The sequence below is a fragment of the Diadema antillarum genome, unplaced genomic scaffold (assembly GCF_040938485.1).
Source record: "Diadema antillarum isolate AM-2024a unplaced genomic scaffold, OU_Dant_1.0 seq00000197_RagTag, whole genome shotgun sequence".
NCBI lineage: Eukaryota > Metazoa > Echinodermata > Echinoidea > Diadematoida > Diadematidae > Diadema > Diadema antillarum.
The window spans coordinates 132,494-158,180 of record NW_027271259.1 but is presented as its reverse complement, the minus strand read 5'-3'; the positions used below and the strand labels follow the sequence as shown (position 1 = coordinate 158,180).

Genomic DNA, 25,687 nt, shown 5'->3' with positions numbered 1-25,687 from the left:
CGAAAATGTCGCCATGTGCTAGGTTTATAGTGCATTTGTGATAGAGTCAGTGTCATTTTGTGAAAACAACATCTTGTGAAAATGTCTGTAACCCTCTCATTCTCGTAAGTAACTGTATGTGAAAATAACAGCTTATACAGTAAGAAGTGTTGAGTAAACTCGGGCAAGTGTCCATCAGAAAATGTGTGTTATAGCAATATCAGCTCATCCTCAAGGGGTTAAGCATGCTCAATGTAAAATTTATGGAATTCACATTCAAACAAAGAATGAACTTGTGTATATTCAAGGTGCCCAGAATGGCCTGTCAGTTAGCCTTTAGGGAAGAATCCATTTCATTGTTGTGCATCAAATGCATTAATAAACTTTTTCCATTATTATTGTCAAATACTAGACTTTAACAAACAAATTGTAACTGTCACGTGAATGCTCTGGCAAGCACCCTTCATACAGATTACATTCTTGGATAATCATTATATCAGAGATGTATTATGAATTTCTATTATAAACAAGCATGCCTGTTATCGCAAATGTACTTTTTCTGCTTGGGCGCAAAGTGGAACTACACACTGGCTTTAAATGTAGCATGGCTATCAAAAGGGTGTGATGTGAGTTTCATTGCATCTCCATTTAATACTTTGTGGCATGTAGAGGCCCACACCAATATGTTGTAGACCTTGAGATGTATGGCTTTATTTCAAAATGAAACTACTTCTACTACTTCTAGTTACAGTACTACTGGTTCTAGTACAATTGCTTTCATATTTGAATCTCTTTGATATATCCAATGTTTTCCATTGATTTACTTTCGTATTCAGTGGTCCTCAAATGGAGACACAGCACTGCATTGTATCCTATCTTTAAATTAACATCAACGTTCGTTAGGACCAACAGTATGTCTTTCAGTTAGTACCCCGGGAGGTTGATGGTTTAGATCATTTTTCCAATTACCTTGAAAGAATTCACCATGTGTTTGCTTTCACAAGTGCAATGTTCTTTGAATAATTCAAGGGAAGAAAAACTTATTGCTGCATATATCATTATTAAAGTATAATATTAGTAGTGTTCATGTAAAATAAGTAGAGAATTTTTCATGTACAGCTTAAATTACAAAATGTGTTTAACAAGTAGATATTGATGGCTTGTGTATATTTTTTCTTCATCCAGGCTGCATCTCCTACAAAGGGTCTAGCAGCCGATCCCACAATACCACGCTATAGTTTAGAGAGGAGGCCAGCTGCGCCAGGCACCATCACATATGGAACCATTACACCCGGCACCATAGTGCCAGGTACTATTGCACCAGGCACCATTACACCGGGTGCCATTACACCAGGGGCCATTACACCGGATGGTATAGTGCCGGGGCTGACAACACCTGGAGCTATTACACCGGGGGCAGAGAGCGACACCAGCATTGAGAGTGGGGCAAGGAGAGACATCGCGGCGGCGTTCCTGCTGCCCAGCCCCGGAACACCAACCAGCACATTCAACGGTGGTGTTTGTGGTTAGTATACACTTTGGTGTTTGTGTCGATCATACCTTCTATCAGATGACAGGACAAAAATTATCATCTCATGTGTTGAGGTGTGAATTTTCTTCAATTTGTCTCCCTCTACAAATGAAATTTATAAGATCACAACTGCCGATCTATGATTTAACAATCATGTCAGAAACAGGAACCATGGGACTCAATCCTGTCATCTACTGCTTATAAATTTCATTTGAAGAGGGAGACAAATTGAAAAAAATTCACACCTCAACATTCACCCTCTGCTTTACTCTTGCTTTTATCATCCCATGTGTTGTCGGGAAGTTTGCATGGTGATGTATAAATGAGAAAGAGAGGTCTGCAGTAATATACACTTGGTGTTAACACAAATCTCTCTTCCTCAAGTGTCATCTTCATTGTAGATCTGTATTTTGAAAGTGATGTTACATGTATATGGAAGAATTTTAAAAGTTAGACACAGTGTTAAGTGTTAGTCCATGGTGCTTATCAGAGTCAGGAGTGAGCATATCCGTCCAACACCTTTTCATTTGTCCTATTTGCTCTCTCATTGTCCATTTCGATTTCGCAGTCGAGTCACCAGACCTCTCCCCAACCTCCATCCGGAGTTCCATCAGCATAACGTCCCACGGCTCCGTGGACGACGTGGGGTCTGTGGGAGACCTGAAGGAGCCGTCCCTCTCCCTCGTCAGAGAAAACAGTGAGCAGAGCATCAGTGAGAAAGAGTGAGTTTCACCATCATATCATGCCACGCCTGGCATTAAACCCATTCCATACTGAATTCTGAAATCCACATAAACTTAATACACAGGCCACCAGGTTCCCGTAGGGATTAGGTTAACATAAAGAGTGATCTTCCATCTCAATACCACCAAGAAATCCCTAGATGAGATTTTGAAGTACATACCAATGATAGACTGAAGAATTCTGAGCTTTAATGTAAAACGCAACATGTCCAGATCTTATGTTCTTAACCCACCAAAATAAATGATTAAAAATCCAAGATGAAGATATGTTACTTTTGAGGAAGGGGGTTATTCAAGGGCTTCCTATTTTAAAGTGAACCATTCCAGTAAGTAGAGCATATCATTCCATGAATTACTTGTGTTAAACAGAAAGGCCAATGTTCGTATCAAAATCAAATTTCAAATCAGCCTATCCTGCAAAATGGCTAAATGTGTGGCAACCTTGTGACTCATCCATGTAAAGCCTGTCAGTCAGTTCTTGATGCTGTATTGTTCTGTTGATTATGTTGACTCTTTTTATTCTGTACCAAATAATTACAGAGGGATAGCATAGGTTTCTAAATTCTCTCAGTTCCCCGCATACCTGCCTGTCAAACTTTGCTTTTAGTTTTGTATACTCTCTTGTCCAAAATGTTGCTGCTTTGAGGGAGGAACCCACGGAAGTTAATTAGCTTCAATTAGCTGGCAAATCTTCATACCTTCCGATTAAAGTTAAATTGGACAGAAAAAAAAATGTTTGATATGTGAGGAGAACTACATACAAAAAGGACCCATGACACTGAGATTGGCATAGAAGTGAAACAGTACTTATGGTACTTGAAGAGAAATGCGAGCCACCCTTTATTGCCAGGCACTGCGGTATCATTCACATTTGGGGATGAGGAGCCCAACATGTGTTCTTGTCCTCATCTCATCAATGGGTTGGAGACGGGGATTCCTGGGCCCCATGTCTGTCTCATCTCATATGTCTCTACTTTGCTCTCTCTATTGGATACTTTGTCTGCTGTCTGTCTGTCTGTCTATCTGTTTATCTGTCTGTCTGTCTGTCTGTCTATATGTTTATCTGTCTGTCTATCTTTCTGTCTGTCAGTTAGTCTGTCTGTCTGAGCATTTTTCTATCTGTCTGTCTATGTCTTTAATATCTACATGTATCTGTCTTGTCTACTTATCTTTCTGTCTGTCTTTCTCTGTCTGTTAGTCTGTATGTCTATCTGCATGTTAGTTTGTCTGTCTGTCTGTTTATCTGTCTGTGCTGAGTTTCTCTCCTTCCCTCTTATAGTAACTCTACTCCATGCTCTTCCTTACTTGGTATATGTCTGTCTGTCTGTCTGTACAAATCTGTCTTTCCACCATCTCTCTTTAAAGTCTTCCTTACCTCTTTACACTGTATTTTACACAGTGCCCCTCTGTTTGTCTTTTCCTCTGTCTGTATGTCTGTCTGTACCCATCCTTCCCCTATGTCTCCTTTTTTCCCTTTACTGTCCTTCTTTAAATGCTCTGTTCATTGTCTTTCTGTCTCTACCCCTTCTCTCTGATATTTTTCTATTACTCCCTTACTTACTCTCTCTATCTCTCTGTTCTTCTGACTCTAGCTATCTCTGTCCTTTAACTCGTCTGGTTGCCAATTTGTCTATATCCAATATTGCATGTTTTTCATATCTTTTCTTCATGCTTCCTTTTCAATATTATGTTTGTCTGTCCATATTTCTTTCTGCATAAAGAATTATATCTATTCCCTCTTCTCTCTGAACTCTTTCTCGACATTCTTTCATATTCTTTGTCCTTCTGTCTGTCTGTCCTTCTGTCTGTCTGTCTGTAATCCTCTCCAGCCCTTTATTCTTCTCTTTGCTCTACTTTCTTTCTCCCCTTTCTCTCCCTCCCTCGCTCTCCGTGTCCGTCCCATACCTGTGATAATAGCGCACCCCTTGATTTGTGGGCTGGTCATGGGCATCAAAGACATTTCTGAGATGTTTGGCTGGGGGGTAGAAGGGATGTTCACAACTTGACATCTACGCCGTCTGCGTTCTTTGCCTAAGCACTTCTCCTCTTAGGCAGAAAGAAACTATTCATCCCTAATTTGATTTATAAGCATCATACTTTATGATAGGTCACTCAGAGTTTAAAAGATCATTTTAAATAAAGTGAAGAAAGAAATTGGTACAATGCATATGAAACATGTACATGTTTATTTCATGCTGAAAATCGAAACTTCAAAGTCATTCAAATTCAAAATTTAAATTGAAGATGGAAGGGACATTTCCATTCTCAGTGCATGGCCCACGAAAATTCATTAGTGAACTTTATATCATTAGTAAATGTATGGACAAAAATGTCCCTCTGAGTTTGCTCCATTCGACAAGATTTACATGTATTTCTCTTTGCCACATGAAAGGCAAATGTACTTAAGCAAAATGTCACTAAAATGGTGAATCTAAATGATAATGCCAAAGTTTTAGAGAGTAGGAAATGTCCAGTAATTCTATTGATAATGTATATTAATTTATACAAAAATATTTGCCTAAATTTTCCTAATAACTGTGAGTCCTGTGAGAAGAGTGTTAAAGATAATGCAAAAGGCTTTCAAATACTGCTACTGCTATTGCCATCATTAAGAGATATGTTTATTGTGAATTTGGCTCACTCAATCAAATCTTTCTTCATGCTGAGTACAAAAAATTATACGCTTAGAAAATTGCCACTTATTTTGATAAACAGCCGTGCCATGCACAAAAGGTTATCGTCCATGTTTTATAAGGGTGTTTAATATTCCAAATCATTTGGTATCATTTGGTATCATCACCACAATAGAGAACCGAAGGGATGATGGCAGTCTTTTGTTATAGCTTAATGCTGGTTTCAAACAACATATCTTTGCACAAGGCTTCAGGCAGTGGGTTGGAGTGTACTATCATGGTTAGCAACCACCGTGTTCACAGATCTTCAGACTACATGAGGTTGTGTAGAACCAGTTTCCATGGCAATGAACAGCTACTATGATGATGCCACACCTTAGTAGTCTATGGATATGATGTGCTCAAAATGATTACCTCATGTCTCTGTGGCTTTTCACAGCAACATGGTGTTTGAGGATTCCGGCAAGGGGGTGGAGGATGGAGAGGGTGACGTGGAGAGCACCAGTGATGCTGGCACGGAGGAAGACCTGGAGGAGCTCGACAAGGAGACGCTCATACTCCGCCTCCAGGTTGCCAGGGAGGAGAAACTGTGAGCCAATCAGATTAACTTTGTATTAGAATGCTTTATTATTGTTGTTGGTATTGTTTGTGTATGTGTATGTTTGTGTGTGTGTGTGTGTGTGTGTGTGTGTGTGTGTGTTCTTTTTTTTTTTGTGTGCATGTGTGTGTATGTTGGTGTTGGTACATGCATTTTTAGGAAGATTCTTTGGGATGTGTGGTTAACTGTTACAGTGGGCAGGCATTGCATGACTTGGAATGTTTCATGTATTACAAGATTAAACACATTGTGATGGGTGCAATATGAGGTTATAATGAATACCTGATGTCCAGTGTACATATGTTGTTGTTTTTTTTATTCATTTATTTCAGTTAATTGTACCTACTAATGGAATGGACAAATTGTAATGAATTCATTGCTGCTGAAAGTTTCTTTCTGTGTACCAGATAGGTTGTCATTGTAAATTATTGTTATTGGTTTTTTTTTCTTCGTAAAAGTTACAAGGCTAACATATTTCAAATAGATGAGTAGGATAAGTACAAGACTAATAATTCGATCATATTAACACATTAGCTACAATAATTTATTATTCCTGTAGACATTGTATAGAGCCTACTAGAGACCCAAAGGTGATGGCTTAATGTCATCCTAGTTCTCACCTGACAAACCTCACTCAACACCACTGATATTGTTTCTGCCAGCATTTTTGAGAATCTTGTTCATCAGGGTACCTCCAAAATAATGGCAAGGGTTATTTGATTGTAAATGAATCGGCTTGTCTCTGAATTTGAAGGGATTATGGGGGTATAGTAATATATTTGCAGTCAACCTATGGTGCAGGTTTACCTGTGCTGGTATACTTTCTTTTGATGATGAGAATGATGCCACATTCCAGTTGCTTTAGCTTCTCAGAAACGTGAAAGCAAAATTTGTGCATACAAAGAGGTTAGATTAAAAATTGAGTGGTATACTCATGTATTCGGATAGCAAAGACGATTTCACAAGTATATTGGTAAATCAGCATTGATATGAAATTAATTTACCCCTGACCCTACTCCCCCCCCCCCCCCCAAAAAAAAAGAAAAAGAAAAAAGAAGACAATAATGACCTCTGGTTTGTACATGTACATGTATATACTGCTTTGGCTGTTAGCCACAATGTTTGTATTTTGCCAGCATTTAGAAATGATTATTCAAGTATCTTCACATTTACAATACCAGAAATTTATGGGATTATGAGAGGAAATGAACTAGCCTTTAAAATTCTTCTATAGGCTTAGGAAACGAAATCTGTGTCACAGGTTGTGTGTAATAATGTCGATCGTGGATCATGCTAGGGAGATTGAGATGTGTTTTTATTAGGCGTGATAGTGGTGTCTCACCTGGCAAACGATTTGCCCGATCCAGAGCACTCGTGCAGGAATTTGCTGCAGTAGGTCGGGGCCGTAATGTTTCTGACAGAATGTGGGGAGCAGAACCATGGTATAATTGCCACGCATACCTGGCAGTGTGCTCAGCAGTCTCAAAGGGGGGGGGGAGCTTATTGGGTGTGGGCTTCCTTTTAACACTTTGTGCACCTTGAGTTCTTGTTGGTGCAGAAAAGCCCATAGTGTTGTACACACTGTTCAAAGTACCCAGCACAAAAACTGGTATAGTTATTTTCAAAACCATCATCTATAGGGGCCTTGTCCCAGTTACTATCAAATGTGCAAGACCTAGAGGTACAAGGTGTAGGGATTCAAAATCTCAATGGGGAATGGGGTAACATAGACTGATCATATTGTGAATGAAACATTTTCAATTCTACTTTCAGTCCTGACAGGTATACTGTATAACTGAGATGGATGCAATGTAGATGGGTATATTGCCTTTTTAGAGGTGTTACATAACACTGAACATCCCTGTCGGAGTTATATTTTCCCCAAGAGATTATTATATTTTTTCCCTGAAGCACGCAGTGCTGAGGGAAATTATTGTCTCGAGGGGAAAATGTAACTCCCAGGAGAGACTGTCAAAATATAACAATGATAGACAAGGCAATATTTGTCTAATGTTTATGCAGTATGGTCTACATAAATACACATCATCTTATTCTAGCCCTGTTGGCAGGCAGTCACATTCTGAAATTACTAGTATATGTATATGTATTTACCTGACTTAATGTCACTGTTTGCAATTAACTATTTTGATCCTTCCAGCATTAGTCACATAATTGCATTATGTCCAATCACTAACCAGTATAGATATATTACATGTGTATATAGACCATCTTTTTGTGTGTGTGTGTATATATATAATACACACATATAGAACGAAGGTTAAATACCCGATACATTGTGTTTACCGTGGATACTTTTTATGTGAATTTTATTAATTGACTGATATTTGTCAAATGAACACTTTGTGATAATATTGCCTCCATAATACAAATTTGTTAAAATAACTAATTTTTCTTGAAAAGAGTTATCACTCTGTGTCATTACACTGCCGTGTTCTCTAGATTGTGAAGTCAATAATTCAAAAAATAGTCTCACAAGTCGTGAAATATGATACATTGAAATATTATGCTCATAAAACATTATGCCGTATACAGTAGTTTATAGATGATGTAAAGAAATAAGATAGGTATGTGGATAGCCTGATGGAAAGACAGACAGACAGAAAGAAAGATAAGTTTATAAGTAGGTATATTGATAGGTAGATAGAGAGATAGACAGATGGATAGATAGATGGATGGATAGATAGATGGATAGATATATAGCTATATATAGATAGATGGATAGATAGATGGATAGATAGATGGATAGATAGATAGATAGATAGATAGATGGATAGATATATAGATAGATAGATGGATAGATATATAGATAGATAGATGGATAGATAGATAGATGGATAGATAGATGGATAGATAGATAGATAGATGGATAGATAGATGGATAGATATATAGATAGATAGATGGATAGATAGATGGATGGATAGATAGATAGATAGATGGATAGATAGATAGATGGATAGATAGATGGATGGATAGATAGATAGATAGATGGATAGATAGATGGATAGATAGATAGATAGATGGATAGATAGATGGATAGATAGATGGATAGATAGATAGATAGATAGATAGATTAATAGATAAAGAAACAAAAAGAGAGAGGGGAGAGAGAAAGATGAAAGTTATACACGAACTTTCATTTGCTGTGGCTAGAACCTTTACTAATATTAAATATGAAATGTTCCTTACATGTTAAAACGTGAAGTCATCGTAGTAACTATGGTTAGTCAAAGTTTAAATGAGACTTTTATTTTTCCATGGCACCTGCTGAAATCATGATATGCCATTTAATCAGAATATATGGTCCACTGATGGAAAAAAAAAGAAGAAGGATGAATTGGTGTAGATATTCCCAAATTTGCATTTGTGCATCAACAGCCTCTGTGAAATAGTATTCTGACAACTAAATCCAATCTGTCAGTCATTGCTGATGCATATGATTAAATTGTACACACATCTTTGTGTATGAGAGATATAAATGATTGATGCCTACTAGTAACTGTCATGCCTACTAGACCATGCAATGAATTATTCATGAGGGAGCAACACGCAACAAGCCATAATTCCTGGTAAAGTGTGATATTCTTGGAATTGATTCCAACTCTTTCATACCCTGGATCTCATTTCAATGGGCCTTCCCTCACAGAATCACATGGCATATAGTGAAAAAAAGCAATAAAATATTGATGAAAATGGCTTTCAACATCAAACACTGATTGAAAGGAAATGTGTTACATTCAAGCTTTGTACATCACTATGTATAGAAAGGTGTTTCCTATTTTCATGTATATGGCAAGTATCCAGGTGTTCCACACAGACATCTGGGCCCTGTTTTATCAAAAGATATATCAATTATAAATTTCCTTAACACACAGGCTGCCATAGACTTATGATAGAAATCAACTATCTAATCAATCATAACTCTTCATAAAAACAGGGCCCTGATTCCATAAAATAGTTCACAAAATAAAGTTAAAAGTGTGTGTGTATGTGTGTGTGTGTGTGTGTGTCTGTCTGTCTGTCTGTCTGTCTGTCTGTCTGTCTATCTGTCTGTTTGGCTGGCTGGCTGGCTGGCTGTGTATCTGGCCATTGTCATATTGGGACCTTTATACTGTATGTCCCATTTAAAAAAAAAAAATAATAATCCCTCTTTCCGCAACGATAACTAGTCAATCAGTCCAAATGCAATTTCAAGATATAAGACTATAACTTATTACCTAGATCTTACTGGAAACCCCATTCCATGTGCTTCAGTGGTCAAAGAGAAATGAGGATCTTTGCAAAGCACGTCAGGAATCCCGTTCCTCCAAGTTCTGTCTATTGTGTTCGAAGTTTAAGGAGCATCCAAGTGCTTAACTCAGAAGAAATTGACCCATGACATGCTTCACAGCGATCAACATTTTTCTGTAACCACTTAAAGATAATAAAAAGTTTTGGTACCTCAAAAGTTTCCCTGAATTTCCTTGTCTTGGTTTGTGTTTCACGTTAAAGTACGTTGTCTGTGAGAATTACTCGCCCCAAAGTGCTCTCATGTCTTAGTAATCATGCAATAATGGTTTCGTACCAGAGCCGTCGCCGTACGGCATCGATAAATATTGTACGAAACCACTGACTGCGACCAGCAGTGTGCAGCCCATTGTATGCATAGCTAACTGCGACCAGCAGCCCCATACGCATAGCGTAATGGGGCTTCGCATTGTAGCATTCAGGATCATGACAGAATTAGTATCGCGGGTAAATGGCAACTTAAAATCCAAAAATTTCTTCGATTTGAAGACTTACCAATTAAGTTGAAGTATTGAAAACAGGCTTCGAACAACGTTTGGTTCTGCCAATAGTCCCTTTCTTTTCGAATTGATGACTGAATGTGACTCAGTTGAGAGGACCTTGGGAGAGCTACTACACTGACTATTACGGCCAGTGCATGCGCACACAAACATCTTATCCGTTGATGGATTTGAAATTTGTGCGCATGCGATGTGTTCGCATGCAATGGCTGTAGTATTCAGTGTATGGTAGCTCTCCCAAGGTCTTCTCGACCGAGTCACATTCAGTCATCAATTCGAACAGAAAGGGACTATAGGCAGAACCAAACGTTGCCCGAAGCCTGTATTCAATACTTCACCTTAATTGGTAAGTCTTCAAATTGAAGAATTTTTAGGATTTTAAGTTGACATTTATCCTGCGATACTAAATCTGTCATGATCCTGAATGCTACAATGCGAAGCCCGATTACGCTATGCGTATGGGACTGCTGGTCGCTATGCGTATGGGGCTGCTGGTTGCAGTTAATTGCATGATTACTAAGACATGAGAGCACTTTGGGGCGAGTAAGTCTCACAGTGTTAGTTATATGAAAGGTACTTTAACCTGAAACACAAACTAAGACAAGGAAATTCAAGGAAACTTTTGAGGTACCAAAACTTTTTATTATCTTTAACCTTAGTGAATGGGTTTTTCTGCAAAATGTAGGTAAGAAGTTATAGTTTAATTCCCTAGAATAGCATTCAGTTTGTTTAATCAGTTTAAAAGTTATCAATAAAAAATGTGATTGTAGGGGTTGTTTTTTTTTTTTTGTGTGTGTGTGTGTTTCTTTGTTTTGTTTTGTTTTTTGTTTTTTTTGAGGGGGGGCATACTGTACAGCGTGATTTATGCATTAATCACTCAAGAATTTGCAAGCAAAGTGAATTTTCACCATGCAGGCATTTTGCCTATCTTATTTCTCTCATTTTCAGTTTTTGGTGGCCTGTGGATGTGATGTTGTAATTGTTTTTCTTGTAACCATTATGACTTTGTTATGTCTTGGTGTTTATTAAAATGAAAAGAAAATTAGTGATATGAAATGAAGAGACTTTTTGTAATCCATCTACCTTTAGAAATATATGTATTTGTTAAACCAGTCCACTGACCTAACATTGTCATCACTCAAAAAAAAAAGGCAAAACTTACATTTGTTTTTTATTGTCAGATACAAACTAGATTTGATTGACTGTAGTGGTATAAGAACGTTTAAAATGTTGGTCAAAGTTAGGCTTCTTTTGTTTTGTTTGGTGTACATGACTCATACCTTCAATATCACGTAATACATTTTTTTTTTTCCTGGTGTGTTCACTAAATTTGTTTCAGCTTCCACTTAAAACATTTTGAGAAAAAAAATGCATCACAAACATATGAGTAAATGTGGAATAATACCTGAATACGAGCTGACCTTTACTGAAGCTGAATTGCATGACGTATGCAATATCAGAAATACATTTTTGTGTTGGTATAATTCAGGGGATGCCAAATGACTTGTGACAATTAATCCCAAGCGATGGATTCTGGATTTCTCCCCCATTTTCCCCCCACCCCCTCATCCCCAATGCAGGGAGACGCAGCGGAAACTGAAAAGTGCGATGAACCGAGAGACAACCTACCAGCAGATGCTGAAGAAGAGAGAGCAAGATATCATGAGACTGGATGACAAACTGGGACAACTGGAGCAGGTCCAGCATCTCAGCAGGTAGATGGAGAAAGAGAGAGATATAGAGGAATAGATAAAGATAAAAAGATGGAGATTATGGTGGAAGAAAGAAGCAGAGATAGAGATAGATGATAGAGGAGAAATTGAGAGACATACAGAGAGGTTGGGTGAGAGAGAAATGTATAGAGATGATAAGGGAGAGAGAGAGGTATATAGAGAGATGGTAAGAGAGAGAAAGAGGTACATATACAGAGAGATAGGTGGAGTAAGAGAGAGATATATATAGTGAGATGGTATTAAGGGAGAAAGAGAGGGAGATATATATGTATAAAGACGGAATGATGGAGGTTATGATGGGCAACAGAAGGAGAGATACAAATGTTAAGGGCGGAGAGAGAGAGAATAGATTTAGAAAGAAATTTACAGAGAAGGGTTGGTCAAGAGAAATGTATAGAGAGAGATGAGAGAGACAAGAAAGAGACGGATACAGAAAGACGGAGAAAAAGATATAGAAATATACATAGAGATAGAGAGAAAGAAAGAGACAGACAAAAAGGTATATATATATAGAGAGAGAAGAGGGAAGAGAAGGAGAATGATAAAGATTATTGAGAGAGAGGGAGAGAGAGAGAGAGGAAAGAGATCACAGATGGAGAGATAAAGAAGAAGAGATTGATTGCAGGAAAGAGAGAGTGAGAGACAGCATGTAAGATATAAAGATAACAGAGTGAAAATGGTATATAGGGAAAAAGACTTCATTACAGTGCAGATAGATAAACACATTAAAAAAAAAAAAAACCAGGCACCCAGTTGGAGAAATCTAGAGCCAGGTATTGCAAAAACAAGGATAGAGGATCAATAGAATCAATGTTAAAATTACGTGTCTGAATTTGGATTTAAATCATGTGATAAAGGTAAAACCATGGCATATGTTCAGGTATGGAATAAGAGCAGAAGAGCACAATTTCCTAGAAGTGATATCTCCTTTCAAGCAAACTCTATAAACCAAATATTTCAGTTCTTAGTGAGCGTGATACAAGTGAATTTACTCAAAGTCTTGTCCTCATCATACAAAAACCCCTCTCAGCCACATCTAGGGCAATGAGTCAGTTACTATGGCAACCATATAAGACAGAAATGCAATATACATTCTTGAAATGTGTAGACATTCTTTATCTCTGCATGATCTCCATCCCCAGGGACCTCCTGAATGAGGAAGACTTGAAGATGGCCAAGAGGAATGTCCAGGACCTCCAGGATACACTCAAGATGTACCAGGAGCAGAACGTCTTCCTCAACTCGGAGGTGCGCAAACAGGCGGGACTCAAGTGCCGGGCCCGAGCAAAGATGGAGGGGATGCAGAGGTGAGGCGGACATTCATTGGATCCATCATTTGATGCTGATGATTTACATTCAGTAATTTTATGACACTGTCTTCTCAGATGTGATAATTGTGCAAGTAATGATACACAAGTTTGTATCTTTTAACACTTTATGCAAACAAAGGGAAATTGACCAGAAACATATCTTTTTATATCATATGTCTTTCTGGTCGGTCTCCCTTTGTTTGCGTTTATTATATTTTCAAAAAGTTGCATCACTTTCGCAATCCCTTACATTTACCCTGGTTTATATCAGGTTTTATAAAGCTTCTGACCACGCAAGTGATGAAAATATGGGGTTTTAGGGCTTTCCGTAGCTCAGTCAGTAAGAGTATTGGTCTAGCAATCTGGAAGTCTCATGTTTAAATCCTGATGGAATCCCATTTTTTTGTGCATTTTTCAGTCAATCTTTACTATTCTAACCAGTTGACAAATATTCTTCAAAAGAAAAAATTAAGGGCTGTCACACTCTCCAGAACATCGAAGGCACACTCATTCCCTCCACACCCCCTGGGAAAAATGGTTAATGAATGGCAGTAATGTTTTCCCATTAATTTGATAAAAGAAACATGGAAAAACGCACTGTCAGACTAAGTTTCCATATTTTGTCATTTAATACCCATGAATTTTGATCAGCTTAGAGGCAGATTTAATTATTCGTCATCTCTCGAGGGTGATTCCCTCATATTTTTTTTTTCTCCGCCCGGCAAGCTTGCATCAGTGACTTGGGAGATTAAGAGATTATATATGAAAGGAACATTTGATTAATCCGTCTCATTGAAGATTTGAATGACTCAGCAAGGTCAAACATTAGCTCAAAGAGCAAGGCTGCCGTGTACCGATGCTTTCTCTGAAAGATATTTGTCTGTTAACGACTCGAGGGAAACATTCCCTATGCCAGCGACCATCTGTCTTCCTTGGGGCCGAATATTTTTCTTTCTTTAGAAGAGGTAACTGTCTCTTGGTGAGGGAATGTCATTTGCAAAGGCTCTCACTTTTCTGTGTGTGTGGCTGTGTACGTAAGTGTATAAATATCTATGTTTGTGTGTGTGTGTGTGTGTGTGTGTGTGTGTTGTGTTGTGTCTGTGTACATGTATCTCCCTCGCTATGCTTTCTCTCTCTCTTTCTTTCTTACTCAACAATTATATTCCCCTCCATTTTAATAAGATTTTGTTTCGGTAACATGCCCCAGTGAACACAAAGGCATTTCTTCGTATTTGATGATGGTTGATTTGAATACAAATATCATGATTCATAGTGCTGCAAGTGGGAATCATTGACAAGAATGTTTGAAGTCAGGAAAATAAGATAATTGAGAGTCAAGAGATCAGGTATTTTAGGATGTTGAATTTTGGCCCATCTGGAGATGAACCAAAATCAGTTCTTGAGCATTTTGTGGGACAAAATATGAACAAAAACAAACCTGAAAAGAGTTCATGATATGTTTTGTGGTTTCTTTTATTTTTGTTGTTGTTGTTTTTGGTTTTTAATTTGTATTGGAGAATTTTTTGTTGTCCTTTCCTGGAGATCGGTGCAGCAATGAGTATTTCTACTTCATGTAATTTGTGTAAATTTTTGTACCCCATCAGGAGTCTCTGAAAACTAACCATTTGTTCTCTTTCAACACATATATAGCTGTTGAGGATATTTTCACATTATGTACTGAGGTACATAATCTGTCTCGACAAATGAGGGTTTTAAAAATGTAATCTCTGCACCTACTTTGTATGTACTCTGCATGAGAGTCTTTAGTTCTAGCGATTTTGTCAGTAATGCCAAACACAGCTTGCACAGAAACCTACTAGCACTAACACACGGGCTCAAATGAATACGAAGACACATGCACACACATGCACACACATGCACTCATACACACACATGTTCTGCTACTGTATTAGTGTTTAGTCATCTGATGAAGTACACCATTCAACCCATTCAAAATGTGCAGTGGAAATCTTGAAGATATTTTTGCAGGTTTGGGAATTTTATGTAGCCAAAAGTTTCACAAGAAATGCAAAAATTAATGTACTGAGAACATTTCTGCATTTACAGTGCTCATATTTGTCTGTTTTCACCCAAATTTCATTGCACCCCCACAACCCGATGCAGGAGGATAGCCCACATGGACGCAGAGTTGACCCGATGCAAGCGAGAGTTCATTCACCTCATGACCTGTCACGTAGAGGTCACGTCACTGGATCACAAAGACAACATTCCTATGAACCTCAACTGGTCTGATGCAGTGAGTCTCTCTCTCTTTCTTTCTGTCTCTATTTCTGCCTACAAATTGATTTTTACCTCTGCCAATGGAGGAGGTTATTAGGTGATACGCTATCAGTGTATCACCTATTGTGTTTGCTAAAATCTTCCTTTATTTTTAGGTGATACGCTATCAGCGTATCACCTATTGTGATTGCTAAAATCTTCCTTTATTTTTTTTGTTCTTCTTTCTTTCTGGACAATTTTGTGTCATCTATATCTCAACAATGACATGGCAGAATAACATGAAATTTTCAGTCAACGTATCTCATGACAATATCTAACCACAATAACATTTTCATGACAATAACATATCTCTGACATCATCTAGGCGCCTTTTTGTGATTTTTGCACAATGTCACATGATCGATCATAACTTCATAACTAAATGTTATTTCTGTATCATTTGAGGTGGACATAAAGTTCAGGTCACGACTGATCGTCCTGTACTATGCTAATTACCAAGGTCAACATGAATGCGCGTCAAAATGTTAAAATGCTCACAATGACTTCCCAATGGGAAATCTCAAAGTTTCAGACAATTTTAAGCATTTCAAAAAATTTTTGGGCGTTTTCGGGCGCACAGCGCATAAGCAACATGCAAATGCACTTTTTTTCGACTGATTTGGATTTCTGATACATTAAGTAACAATATCCAGTGATTTCCGATCGATTTTGGCCTATAACAAAGGAATGCACTGGCGTCAAAGTTAAAATTCCGCGCGCACGTCTATGTGCAAATATAGTAAAAATACATGTCTTTGTTTATTTTGCCATAGCTCTTGAAAATGTCCGGCAACCCTACATATCTCAATACAACTACAAGGCGCTATATCACATTCTTTTCTTTGTTGATCACAAATGACCGACATCTGATGGCCCCAAGCGTATCACCTAACTCGTCTTCAGTGTGACGAGTTTCATATCTCGTTATGATTGATTATTCTAAGATTTTTTTTTTCCTGTAACAATAATATTCTGTTGAGTGATGCTGATGAAGCCAAGCTAAAATACATAGGTAACGTACATAAAAGAATAAAAGAAAAGTAACAAAATTTGCTGTTGGCAAATTTGCTTATACCAAGAGACAATCTGGGAGTTGCATGTTATACAATCCCATTGACAAAAAAAAAGAAGAATACTTAACATAAAAAAAACCCCTTGTTTTGATCGCAAGGGGCAGAATTCTGGCCAAAAGACGGACGCTTATCCACATCATTTATTTTGGCGAACATTAGCATGTGAGTTCTTTTATTTGCACCTTTTTTTTTTGCACTTTTCATAATGGTTGAATTAAATTGATAAGATAACCCCTTAAGGAGGCTCTTGCATAATCACAAATATCACCCATCTTCTTTTGACTTGTTACATCATTCTTAATTTTCATCTTTCTAGTTGGTCGTGTTATATTTCAGTATCTATCATTCGGATACTACATCTCTGAGAGTTCATTTTAATGAACACTCATATATACTACGTGCTTCAATCTCAGTCACGCTTTATCTTGACAAGGGAGTTCAAGATGTACTGACAGCAACAAATGAACAGTTTCAGAAATTTAAACGACAAATACATCGTCAAGCACACGATGCCTACAAGAAATAAAAATACATCTAAAAGATGATATTGAACAAAGGAGAGGTCATTGACTGGTGATCGCATGTAATCCCCGCCATGTTTGATCACGTGATTGATCCAGAAGGCTGCACGATCTGCTGGTGTCAGCGGACGATCCTTAAAGATAGCTGACAGTTGCTTAGCTCTATTGCAATATGTTTGATTCGTTAATACCTCGTTCATCTGTCGGTATACATAGTCAACGCTTAGGTGTGCTCTGTCAATGCCCAGGCCGATACCACGTGACGTCACGCGAACCATGTTATCAACTTGATCTGCGAAAAATGGGATAACGATCAGCGGAACGCCATGGTACAAGGCCTCGTGAAAACCATTGTTGCCCCCATGATACACGAACAACCTTGTTTTCGGGTGGCCTAACAGGTCGTTTTGAGGTAGCCATGGCAATGCCTTCACGTTTGACGGCAAGGGAAGCGAGGACATATCTTTGAGTTGAATAATGACTTTCTGGGGAATTCGTGCGAGTGCGTCGAGAAATATCTGCAGAACGTCAGGTCTAACGGAAGTGTAGGATGCAAAGTATGATCCTAATGTGAAAACAACAACCCCATGTTCACCCGAACTTTCCATGAAGTCGTTGAGATCCTTACCCAAGTCTTTTGCTGGTCCGGTCGTCAGTCCACCTACTGGAATGATGTTGGGCGTCAGTGGAAAGGGGAATTCCATAGCGAAGTCGCAACTGATGAGAAACAAATCCGTCATATTGCGCCATGATGCCATGGGGTCGCTTCCTCCCATGTAACTGCTCAAATTGTGCTTATAAAAAATACTCTGAAACTCTAAATGTGCGAAAAAATTAAACACTCTCATTGAAAACAAGGACAGCGTGTTGATGACTCTCTGGGTAAAACTCATTGATGATGTGTAACCCGTCATTGTGAATGGTTGGTAAGCTGGGCTGTAGGGAGATCCTACGGTGTCGAAAGCTTCGTTGTTTACCGTTGTCGGTGACGTCAAAATGAGGCGTGGGTCGTCCCTGGAACGGCTTCTGAGATACCCTTTAATAGCGAGACTGCACGGCCAGGCAATGTCGGCCACGATAGCATCCAGGGTTTCAAAGCGTTTCATCATGGCCTTGTCTTCCAAAACAGAGTCACACGTCTTAACTATCGCCCGTGTGTAAGTAGAGAAGAGCTTGTAGAACTGTAAGAGGCTTCCCGACTCACTGAATCCCAGTTCCTCTACCATCTGAAATAACTCCTTGACACTGTAATCAGGATCACTGTTGTGAAAAATTTCGAATTTAAAGAGTTCCGAATACTTGGCATCCTGGGCTCGGAAAGAATATTCTTCGCTGATTAGAAAGGTCACGTTGTGGCCTTGTTTTAGAAGGCTTCTGCCGATAGGTACCAGGGCTAAAAAGTGACTGCCTTCTCCGAAGTTTCCAATCATCAATATGTTGGCTGCATCAGTACCACTTCTTTCCAGACAAGAGATCAGTGTGAAGCAGACGCAAACTTTGAAAACTCGCGTTAAGAGACTTTCTCCCATGATCAGACGGAGTGTACCAAATGCCGGAAAACAAGCACCTGTGTGAAAAGCAGTAATACAGTTACTGATACCACAATACTTAATGAAGCCCCATGGAGAAACATGGTGATATCACACCAGACCTCATCACTTTCAGGTATAAAGGAAAACTAAAATTCATTCAAACCCGGAGTAACATTTCTTTCACAAAGGAGAATAAAGGGTATATGTGTGCCTGATAATGGTATTAGATATAACAGATGTCATGCACAATTTTTAATGCTGGCTCAGAACAAAGTCGATGATGGGGCATTATCTGTGGGTTCGACAAACTGCTGCGCTTCATGATGATCTACTGACACTCCAACATTGTAGGGCCTACAAGCTGCAGGTCTACGATACAGGATGTGCATCTTCTGAATGCACTAGTGTTTTATAACGTCGAATTTTATGCTAAACAAAAACAAAAACAAAACTGTGACAAACAAGTTGAGACTCACCTACGTTGGGAGAGCACTTTGCAACAATTGTACAAGCTGTATAACTGGATAGAGTTAGCTTTTATCTCGTCCAGTTGGCGATCACAGGTGTAGAGTGCGTTCAGTGCAAAAAGATAAACGGAGACCTGTGGGTCAGAGTCTATGCATACCGAGGTTCTTTACCCCCTGATACTTCCAGATGCAATCAGAATGCATTTTATTTTTAATATTCCACCATACTGCCCCTGCGAGGGACACGTTAGTGAAAAAAGAGGTGTGACCTGAAAAGAGCAAGTCAATGATTATACATGTAGCAGCTCGGCTCTTTGTATCCATGAATACAAAGTGCATTTTGAGGAACATTTTTTTTTTCTCAATAAATATGTTACGATCAAAATCCTCCGTGTTCAAACAGTGGAGTCCGATGGTTAAGTTTACCATGCATGGAGCTATATTATTCTGAACATAGATTCCAACGACTAGGAAAGTTTAGACCTTCTTAAGTGCTGGATGCTGTTGGAGAAGTTTCTAGAAATGGATAGGGTCTGCAAAGTCCTGACCAAACGGTCTGACCTCCTGTCTATTCTTTCCACGCGCGTATGTAAGAGAGCTGCTTTGTTTCTGTCTGTGTGTGCGTTTGTATGCGTATGATTTGTTAGGTGATACGCTATCAGCATATCACCTATTGTGTTTGTCAAAATCTTCCTTTTTAGGTGATACGCTATCAGCGTATCACCTATTGTGTTTGTCAAAATCGTCCTTTTTAGGTGATACGCTATCAGTGTATCACCTACTGTATTATGTTTGTCAAAATCTTCCTTTTTTTTATTCTTCTTTTTTTCTGCCACAATTTGTGTCGTGAATATCTCAACAACATGACAGAATAACATGAAATTTTCAGTCAACATATCTCATGACAATATCTAGCCACAATAACATTTTCATGACAATAGCATATCTCTGACGTCATCTAGACGCCATTTTGTGATTTTCGGATAGTGTCACATGATCGATCATAACTTCATAACTAAATGTCATTTCTGTATCATTTTCGGTGGACATAAAGTTCAGGTCACGACTGATCGTCCTGTACTATGCTAAACACCCACGTCATCATGGCGTGCGTACGGCGTCAAAAGTTTGAAATGCTCAAAACGACTTCCCACTGGAAAATCTCGAAGTTTCAGACAATTTTAAGCGTTTCAAAAAATTCCGTGCGTACGCATCCGTCCGCGCGTAAGCAACATGAAAATGCACTTTTTTTCAACTGATTTGGATTTCTGATACTTTAAGTAAGAATATCCATTGATTTCCGATCGATTTTGACCTATAACAAAGGAATGCACTGGCGTCAAAGTTGAAATTCCGCGCGCGCGTCTATGTACAAATATAGTGAAAAAACATGTCTTCGTTTATTTTGCCATAACTCTCTAAAACGTCCCGCAACCCTATGTTTCTATTGCATATTACAAAAGCACATGAATTGTAAATATAACATTTCAAGCATCAATATTTCGAGGAAAACTTGATGACGTCATCATATCGTAATCTCAAATCAAAAAATTGGAATTTATTTTTTTGAGGTACTGTTTCTGACATTCATTTGCTGGTATCTCTGTTGTTTTAGCTCAATATTATTCCAAATTCGAATATGTTGTACTTTGAAGATTCCCCTTTCAAGTCCATGTCATTGCTTTGCAATTTGATGACGTCATCATACTGGAAATTGTGACGCCACAAAGCAATTTTGACATTGTGGACTGTTAGTACCGTCACTCTGTGAAATGTATCAATTTCTAATAAAACAATTGTGACGTCATAAAAACAATTCTGACATTGCACATTGCTTCGCATCTTAACACCGCACATCGTGCTTGTAAATGTAACATTTTTAACAAACATCACAAAGCAGGTCCGACATCGTATGCAGCGACATGCTTCTAAAAGATGCAGGATCAATGTAGGATCCCTTCACAACATCGCATCCATCATACAACTTCTCGCTTTGCATCCTCCCCCATTTCCCCTTCTTTTGTTTAAATTTTTGATCCAAAATATAAAACAAATATGCTTTGCCTAATTTCGAGTTTCTTGCTAAAACTATAGGCCTCGGTGCCTCAAAAAGAACTATTTACTTCGGGGCTGCGCCCCTCAGTGAATAGTTCTTTTGGAGTCACCTCTGCCCATAGTTATAACAAGAAACTCTCAAGGCAAAGTATAATGTATTTGTATAATATACTGTGTATTTAAAGATGTACAGTGTAAGAAACCCCAACATGATGTGATATGATACGTGTACAACATGCAATATTATGGGATACATGCATTCAGGGGCGGATCTAGCTTTTTATAAAGGGGGGGGGGGAGGGTGTAGGAGGGGGAGGGGGGTGTCCCCCCTCCCACAGTAGGGAGAATTTTTGAAAATCTGTGTGTGAAAATGGCGTTTTCTTGCATCTAAAACACCACTATTAAAAAAAAAGATAAGATTTTTTTTTTAAATGGTCCCCGGATTTTTTTTTTTTTTTTTTTTTTTTTTTTTTTTTTTGGGGGGGGGATTGCAACCCCCCCAACCCCCCGTCTAGATCCGCTTCTGGATGCAATATATCTCATTTTATTGTACATATTATATCATTATTGTATCAAATAAATTTGATGGGACTAGTGATAATTTATCAAATTATGATTTAAAGAACATTTTTTTTAAAAAACATTTACTTGTCACAGAAATACAAACGACTGCTGGAAATGTATGATACTGCAAGACAAAAAGATACCAGTCTCCCAGATCCAAGGTAAGTGTGGCAGAAATTACTAAGGAAAATAATTAGCCTTAACTTTCACTGCACATTAGAAAATAATCTAATGGACATCACGTCAGTTTTCAGGAAGGTTTAGCCACAGTCTTCTCAGGATGGCTTGTTTATTGAATAGTGCTGGCAACTTCATTTGTGTATGTCTGTTTGTCTCATTCTTTTGTTATATTTCAATCTCTTCAATATATATTACCCCTTTCACCTCAGCCTTTTTTCTCTTTTCATTGTTTTTTGCATGTTTTATGAGGCATATGTAAGTGTCTAAGTTATCTAAAAAGTATCTATCCTATTTATGTATCTAACATATTTTCTCTCTGCGCTCACTTTGCATTGTACCTCTTGATGTGGGGTGCCATTATTTATTTCACACCGTGTGCATTTCAATTCCTTCCACGAACTGTGTGGTCTTTTTTCAAAGATAGATTTGAAGTAAATACGTGTGTGGATGCATGTACTGACCCTATTTTAGATGAAGGAGAAAAAAAAAGAAGAAGCCTGTGCATTTCGCTTCCTAGTTCCACGAACTGTTTTGTCTCTCCTCAAAGGTACTGTAGATTTGAAGTAAATGCCTTCATGGATGTGCTGACCTTATTTTAGAGGGAGGAAAAATAGAAAAAAAAAAAGAAAAGAAATAAAGTCTTGTTGCGTTACACTATCCCAAAGCCAATGTAGGATGATTGATCTCCTCAGAGGGATCAACTAGGTCGGGAAGTATGGAATGAATTCTTAATGAAGGTCTCTGAGTGTGATTCCAGGGTTTTTTTTCTCTTTCCTCCCCCCCCCCCCCCCCCCCAAAAAAAAAAAAAAAAAAAAAAAAAAACTGTCTGGATGCAGGGTTGCCATGGCGGAAGGCATCACTGATCAGTACGGATTCCAGCAGTATCACAACAACCAGCCGCTTCTTTTCCATCAAGTGTGCCACCTTCTGGACCGACACATACAAGGCTACTCAAGGGTGAGTCCTAAGGGAGGTCATAGAGGTCAGAGGGGTCATGCAAGGTCATTAAGGTCATTTAAGTTTAAGGGTCATGTTGGGTCATTCAGGTCAAGCAGTTATGTGGAGTCATTAAAATTGAGGCTCATGCTCATTCATAGAGGTCAGAGGGGTCACTAAGGTCATTTAGATTTAAGGGTCATGTTGGGTCATTGAGGTCAAGTGGTTATGTTGTGTCGTTGAGGTCAAGTGGTTATGCCGAGTCATTTGGGTTAAGGCTTATGTTTAGGTCGTGGAAACGAGAGGGTTCATGGTACATGTAGGTCATAAAGGTCAAATGTTGTGTCAAGTCATGGAGATCAAGGGTCATGGATCATTGAGCTCTAGAGGCCATTGAGGTCAAGGGTTGTGTCGGGTCATTGAGATCAGGATTCATGTAGAGCCATTCCAGTCAGAGGTCTTTGTCACTGAAAGTCAAAGGGTTTTTATATTGATATCAGTACTTATCCAAACCAGAGGTTTACTACATGTGCCACAGAGATAAGAACATGATAGAGTAGTCTGCTCCACATAATCAGATACCACTTTATCAGATAAAAATGTTCTTCACAATTCTATCCAATTATGCAGATACTACTATACTGTTTTCTTCAGCTTTGTGGTAACATTTCTGTATTTGGTTCTTCCAACTTCATGCAGAAAGAGTCGGAGCACAGAAAGGCATGGGAGGCATACATTCAGAAGCATGGTCACAACTTTGTAGATCATCAGGTGAGTATACAAGGTTTCTTCGTTCTCTGTTCCCTTTTAATATGTTGTATCATTTATGCTATGAAAATGTAAATGTTCAGAGATTTTATTTGGCATTAAGCTGTCTAGTTAGTGCACGTGTGTCTTAGTTATGGAAGTGTGTCATCATACCAGCAATGTTTTAATTGCAAAAACAACAACAAAGATTTTAGAGTCAGAATAAATTTATGATAAGAAATATCATTACCTTTTGATGCTTGTGTTAAGCTGAAATTTGTTGCAGATGAATAGTGATCTAAAGAGTGGTGATGATAAAGACTTTGAAATTGTAGACCCCACAGTAAATTCCCTCTCTCTCATACAATGTATGTGCTTGCTCTTTCTTTCCCTTTAGTCCGAGATGCATCATTTGGTGTATGGTGGCGTACCTGCCGAGTATCGCAGCGAGGTATGGACACAACTCATCATGGACAGAGTCAAGACGATCAAGGAAGGGAAGGTGAGTTTGGCGCAAGCATTATCGTCACAAGTTTGATCAAGATGTGACCTGCCTCTGAAGAGATTCTAATGACATAAAGCACTCAGTAGTCAAAAGAAGATAAAGCTATGAAGACATGTTGCCATATAGAATAATAGAAAAGTGTAAAATAGCCATTTTGTTTGGTCATACCAGAAATGGCTACTCTTTAATGCAATTTCTTATGCCTGTGTTTGCAAGATTAGCTATGGTCAATATCACCAAGGGCAAGGTCTACTATCAGAGATATGTCAGATAGAAGGGTTTATGAATTTGTTTTCTATCAAATATGAAGTATAATCATGTTTTAACACATGTTTGCAATGATCCTGACATACATTTCTCAGTATTGTGTGGGTTAAATACGTATAGATTTCCTATTGGGAATTCTGTGATGTCATGATACTTCATGATGTGGGTTTCATATTTTCATCATTTATTATATCCTGAGGAAATATAACAATACCACAAATTGTTTATTTAGAATTTTACTTTGAATAAGCCCCATCACATTCAAGAGAATTGGTTTTGGTACCTGCCATTGAAAAGGTGATTTACCCTCTTTGTGTCATAACACTTCACAAAGAAGAAGTTGTGTGTTCAGACTTTTGTTTGCATGTATACTACAACTACAATTAGTCATTTATGTTCTGTTAGTGTTTATTGATGTTCGTAAATCTTAAACCAAGGGAGAAGGAGAGACTGATTGTGGGAAGTTAAAAATAGAATTCCTTTCAGTTTCAAAGTGTGCTGGAGAAAGGCTTTGTTGTACGAAGCTTTTAACCCGTTGAGGACGAGTCCCGAGTATACTCGCGCAGGTGACTATGGGAAATGCGTGTTGTTGCAAAATAAGTCCGTCCTCAACGGGTTAAAGGGAACCAGCTCGGACAAAGATTGTATCCGAGCTATTAAAAGGCAAGCAAGTTTGATAAACATTGTATCAAAGCTTTCAAAGGTAACCACAATCACATTTCATTTACACCTGTAAGTTGTTGGGATAGCAACTCTTTGTAGGATAATAATGTATATCAACGTCTTGTAGGAAGAGCCAATCAGGAGGCAGGATTCCTCCCGTTACCATGACACTTCCAATTGCAGCAAGAGTTGCTATCAGACAACTGTTTATGAAATGGGGCCAAGCCTTGACAAAGATTGTATCCAAGTGTAAAGATGTTAAAGTCCATCAATATTATGTATGAACATCTGTTTTCATTCTCTCTGTGTGTTTAGGGAGAGAACTATTTCCAGTCGTTGTGCGAGCAGTGCGACACATCGCCGGCGGTCCAGGACTACCGCCGTCAGATCAACCTGGATCTCCTGAGGACCATACCACACAACACGCACTTCAACAACGAGGCTTCCAAGGGGGTAGGTCCAGTTTGACCACTTACTCCGGTCTGAGCTGACCACAAGCATACTTCCAACATGAAATCCTTTTATGTGATGCAAATGTACTGGCAGCACTGTCACAGAGCAAAG

At 38.5% G+C, this 25,687-nt stretch overlaps 2 protein-coding genes across 2 annotated transcripts in view; one reads left to right on the top strand and one right to left on the bottom strand.

Moving 5' to 3' along the window:
- The window catches only part of LOC139728776 (uncharacterized), a 196,030-nt gene that overhangs the window by 154,787 nt on the left and 15,556 nt on the right, over positions 1–25,687 (top strand). Inside the window, exons 6-16 of the mRNA XM_071639716.1 lie at positions 1,165–1,504; positions 2,079–2,232; positions 5,326–5,475; positions 11,871–12,005; positions 13,166–13,330; positions 15,458–15,590; positions 21,919–21,986; positions 22,842–22,962; positions 23,641–23,712; positions 24,086–24,190; positions 25,439–25,576. Of these exons, the coding sequence (XP_071495817.1) occupies positions 1,165–1,504; positions 2,079–2,232; positions 5,326–5,475; positions 11,871–12,005; positions 13,166–13,330; positions 15,458–15,590; positions 21,919–21,986; positions 22,842–22,962; positions 23,641–23,712; positions 24,086–24,190; positions 25,439–25,576 (1,581 nt within the window). The remainder of the gene's footprint in view (positions 1–1,164; positions 1,505–2,078; positions 2,233–5,325; positions 5,476–11,870; positions 12,006–13,165; positions 13,331–15,457; positions 15,591–21,918; positions 21,987–22,841; positions 22,963–23,640; positions 23,713–24,085; positions 24,191–25,438; positions 25,577–25,687) is intronic.
- LOC139728775 (UDP-glucuronosyltransferase 2B1-like) lies at positions 17,096–18,365 on the bottom strand. The gene has a single exon (XM_071639715.1). It carries the CDS (start codon positions 18,314–18,316, stop codon positions 17,096–17,098), a length of 1,221 nt encoding a protein of 406 aa, XP_071495816.1. The 5' UTR covers positions 18,317–18,365.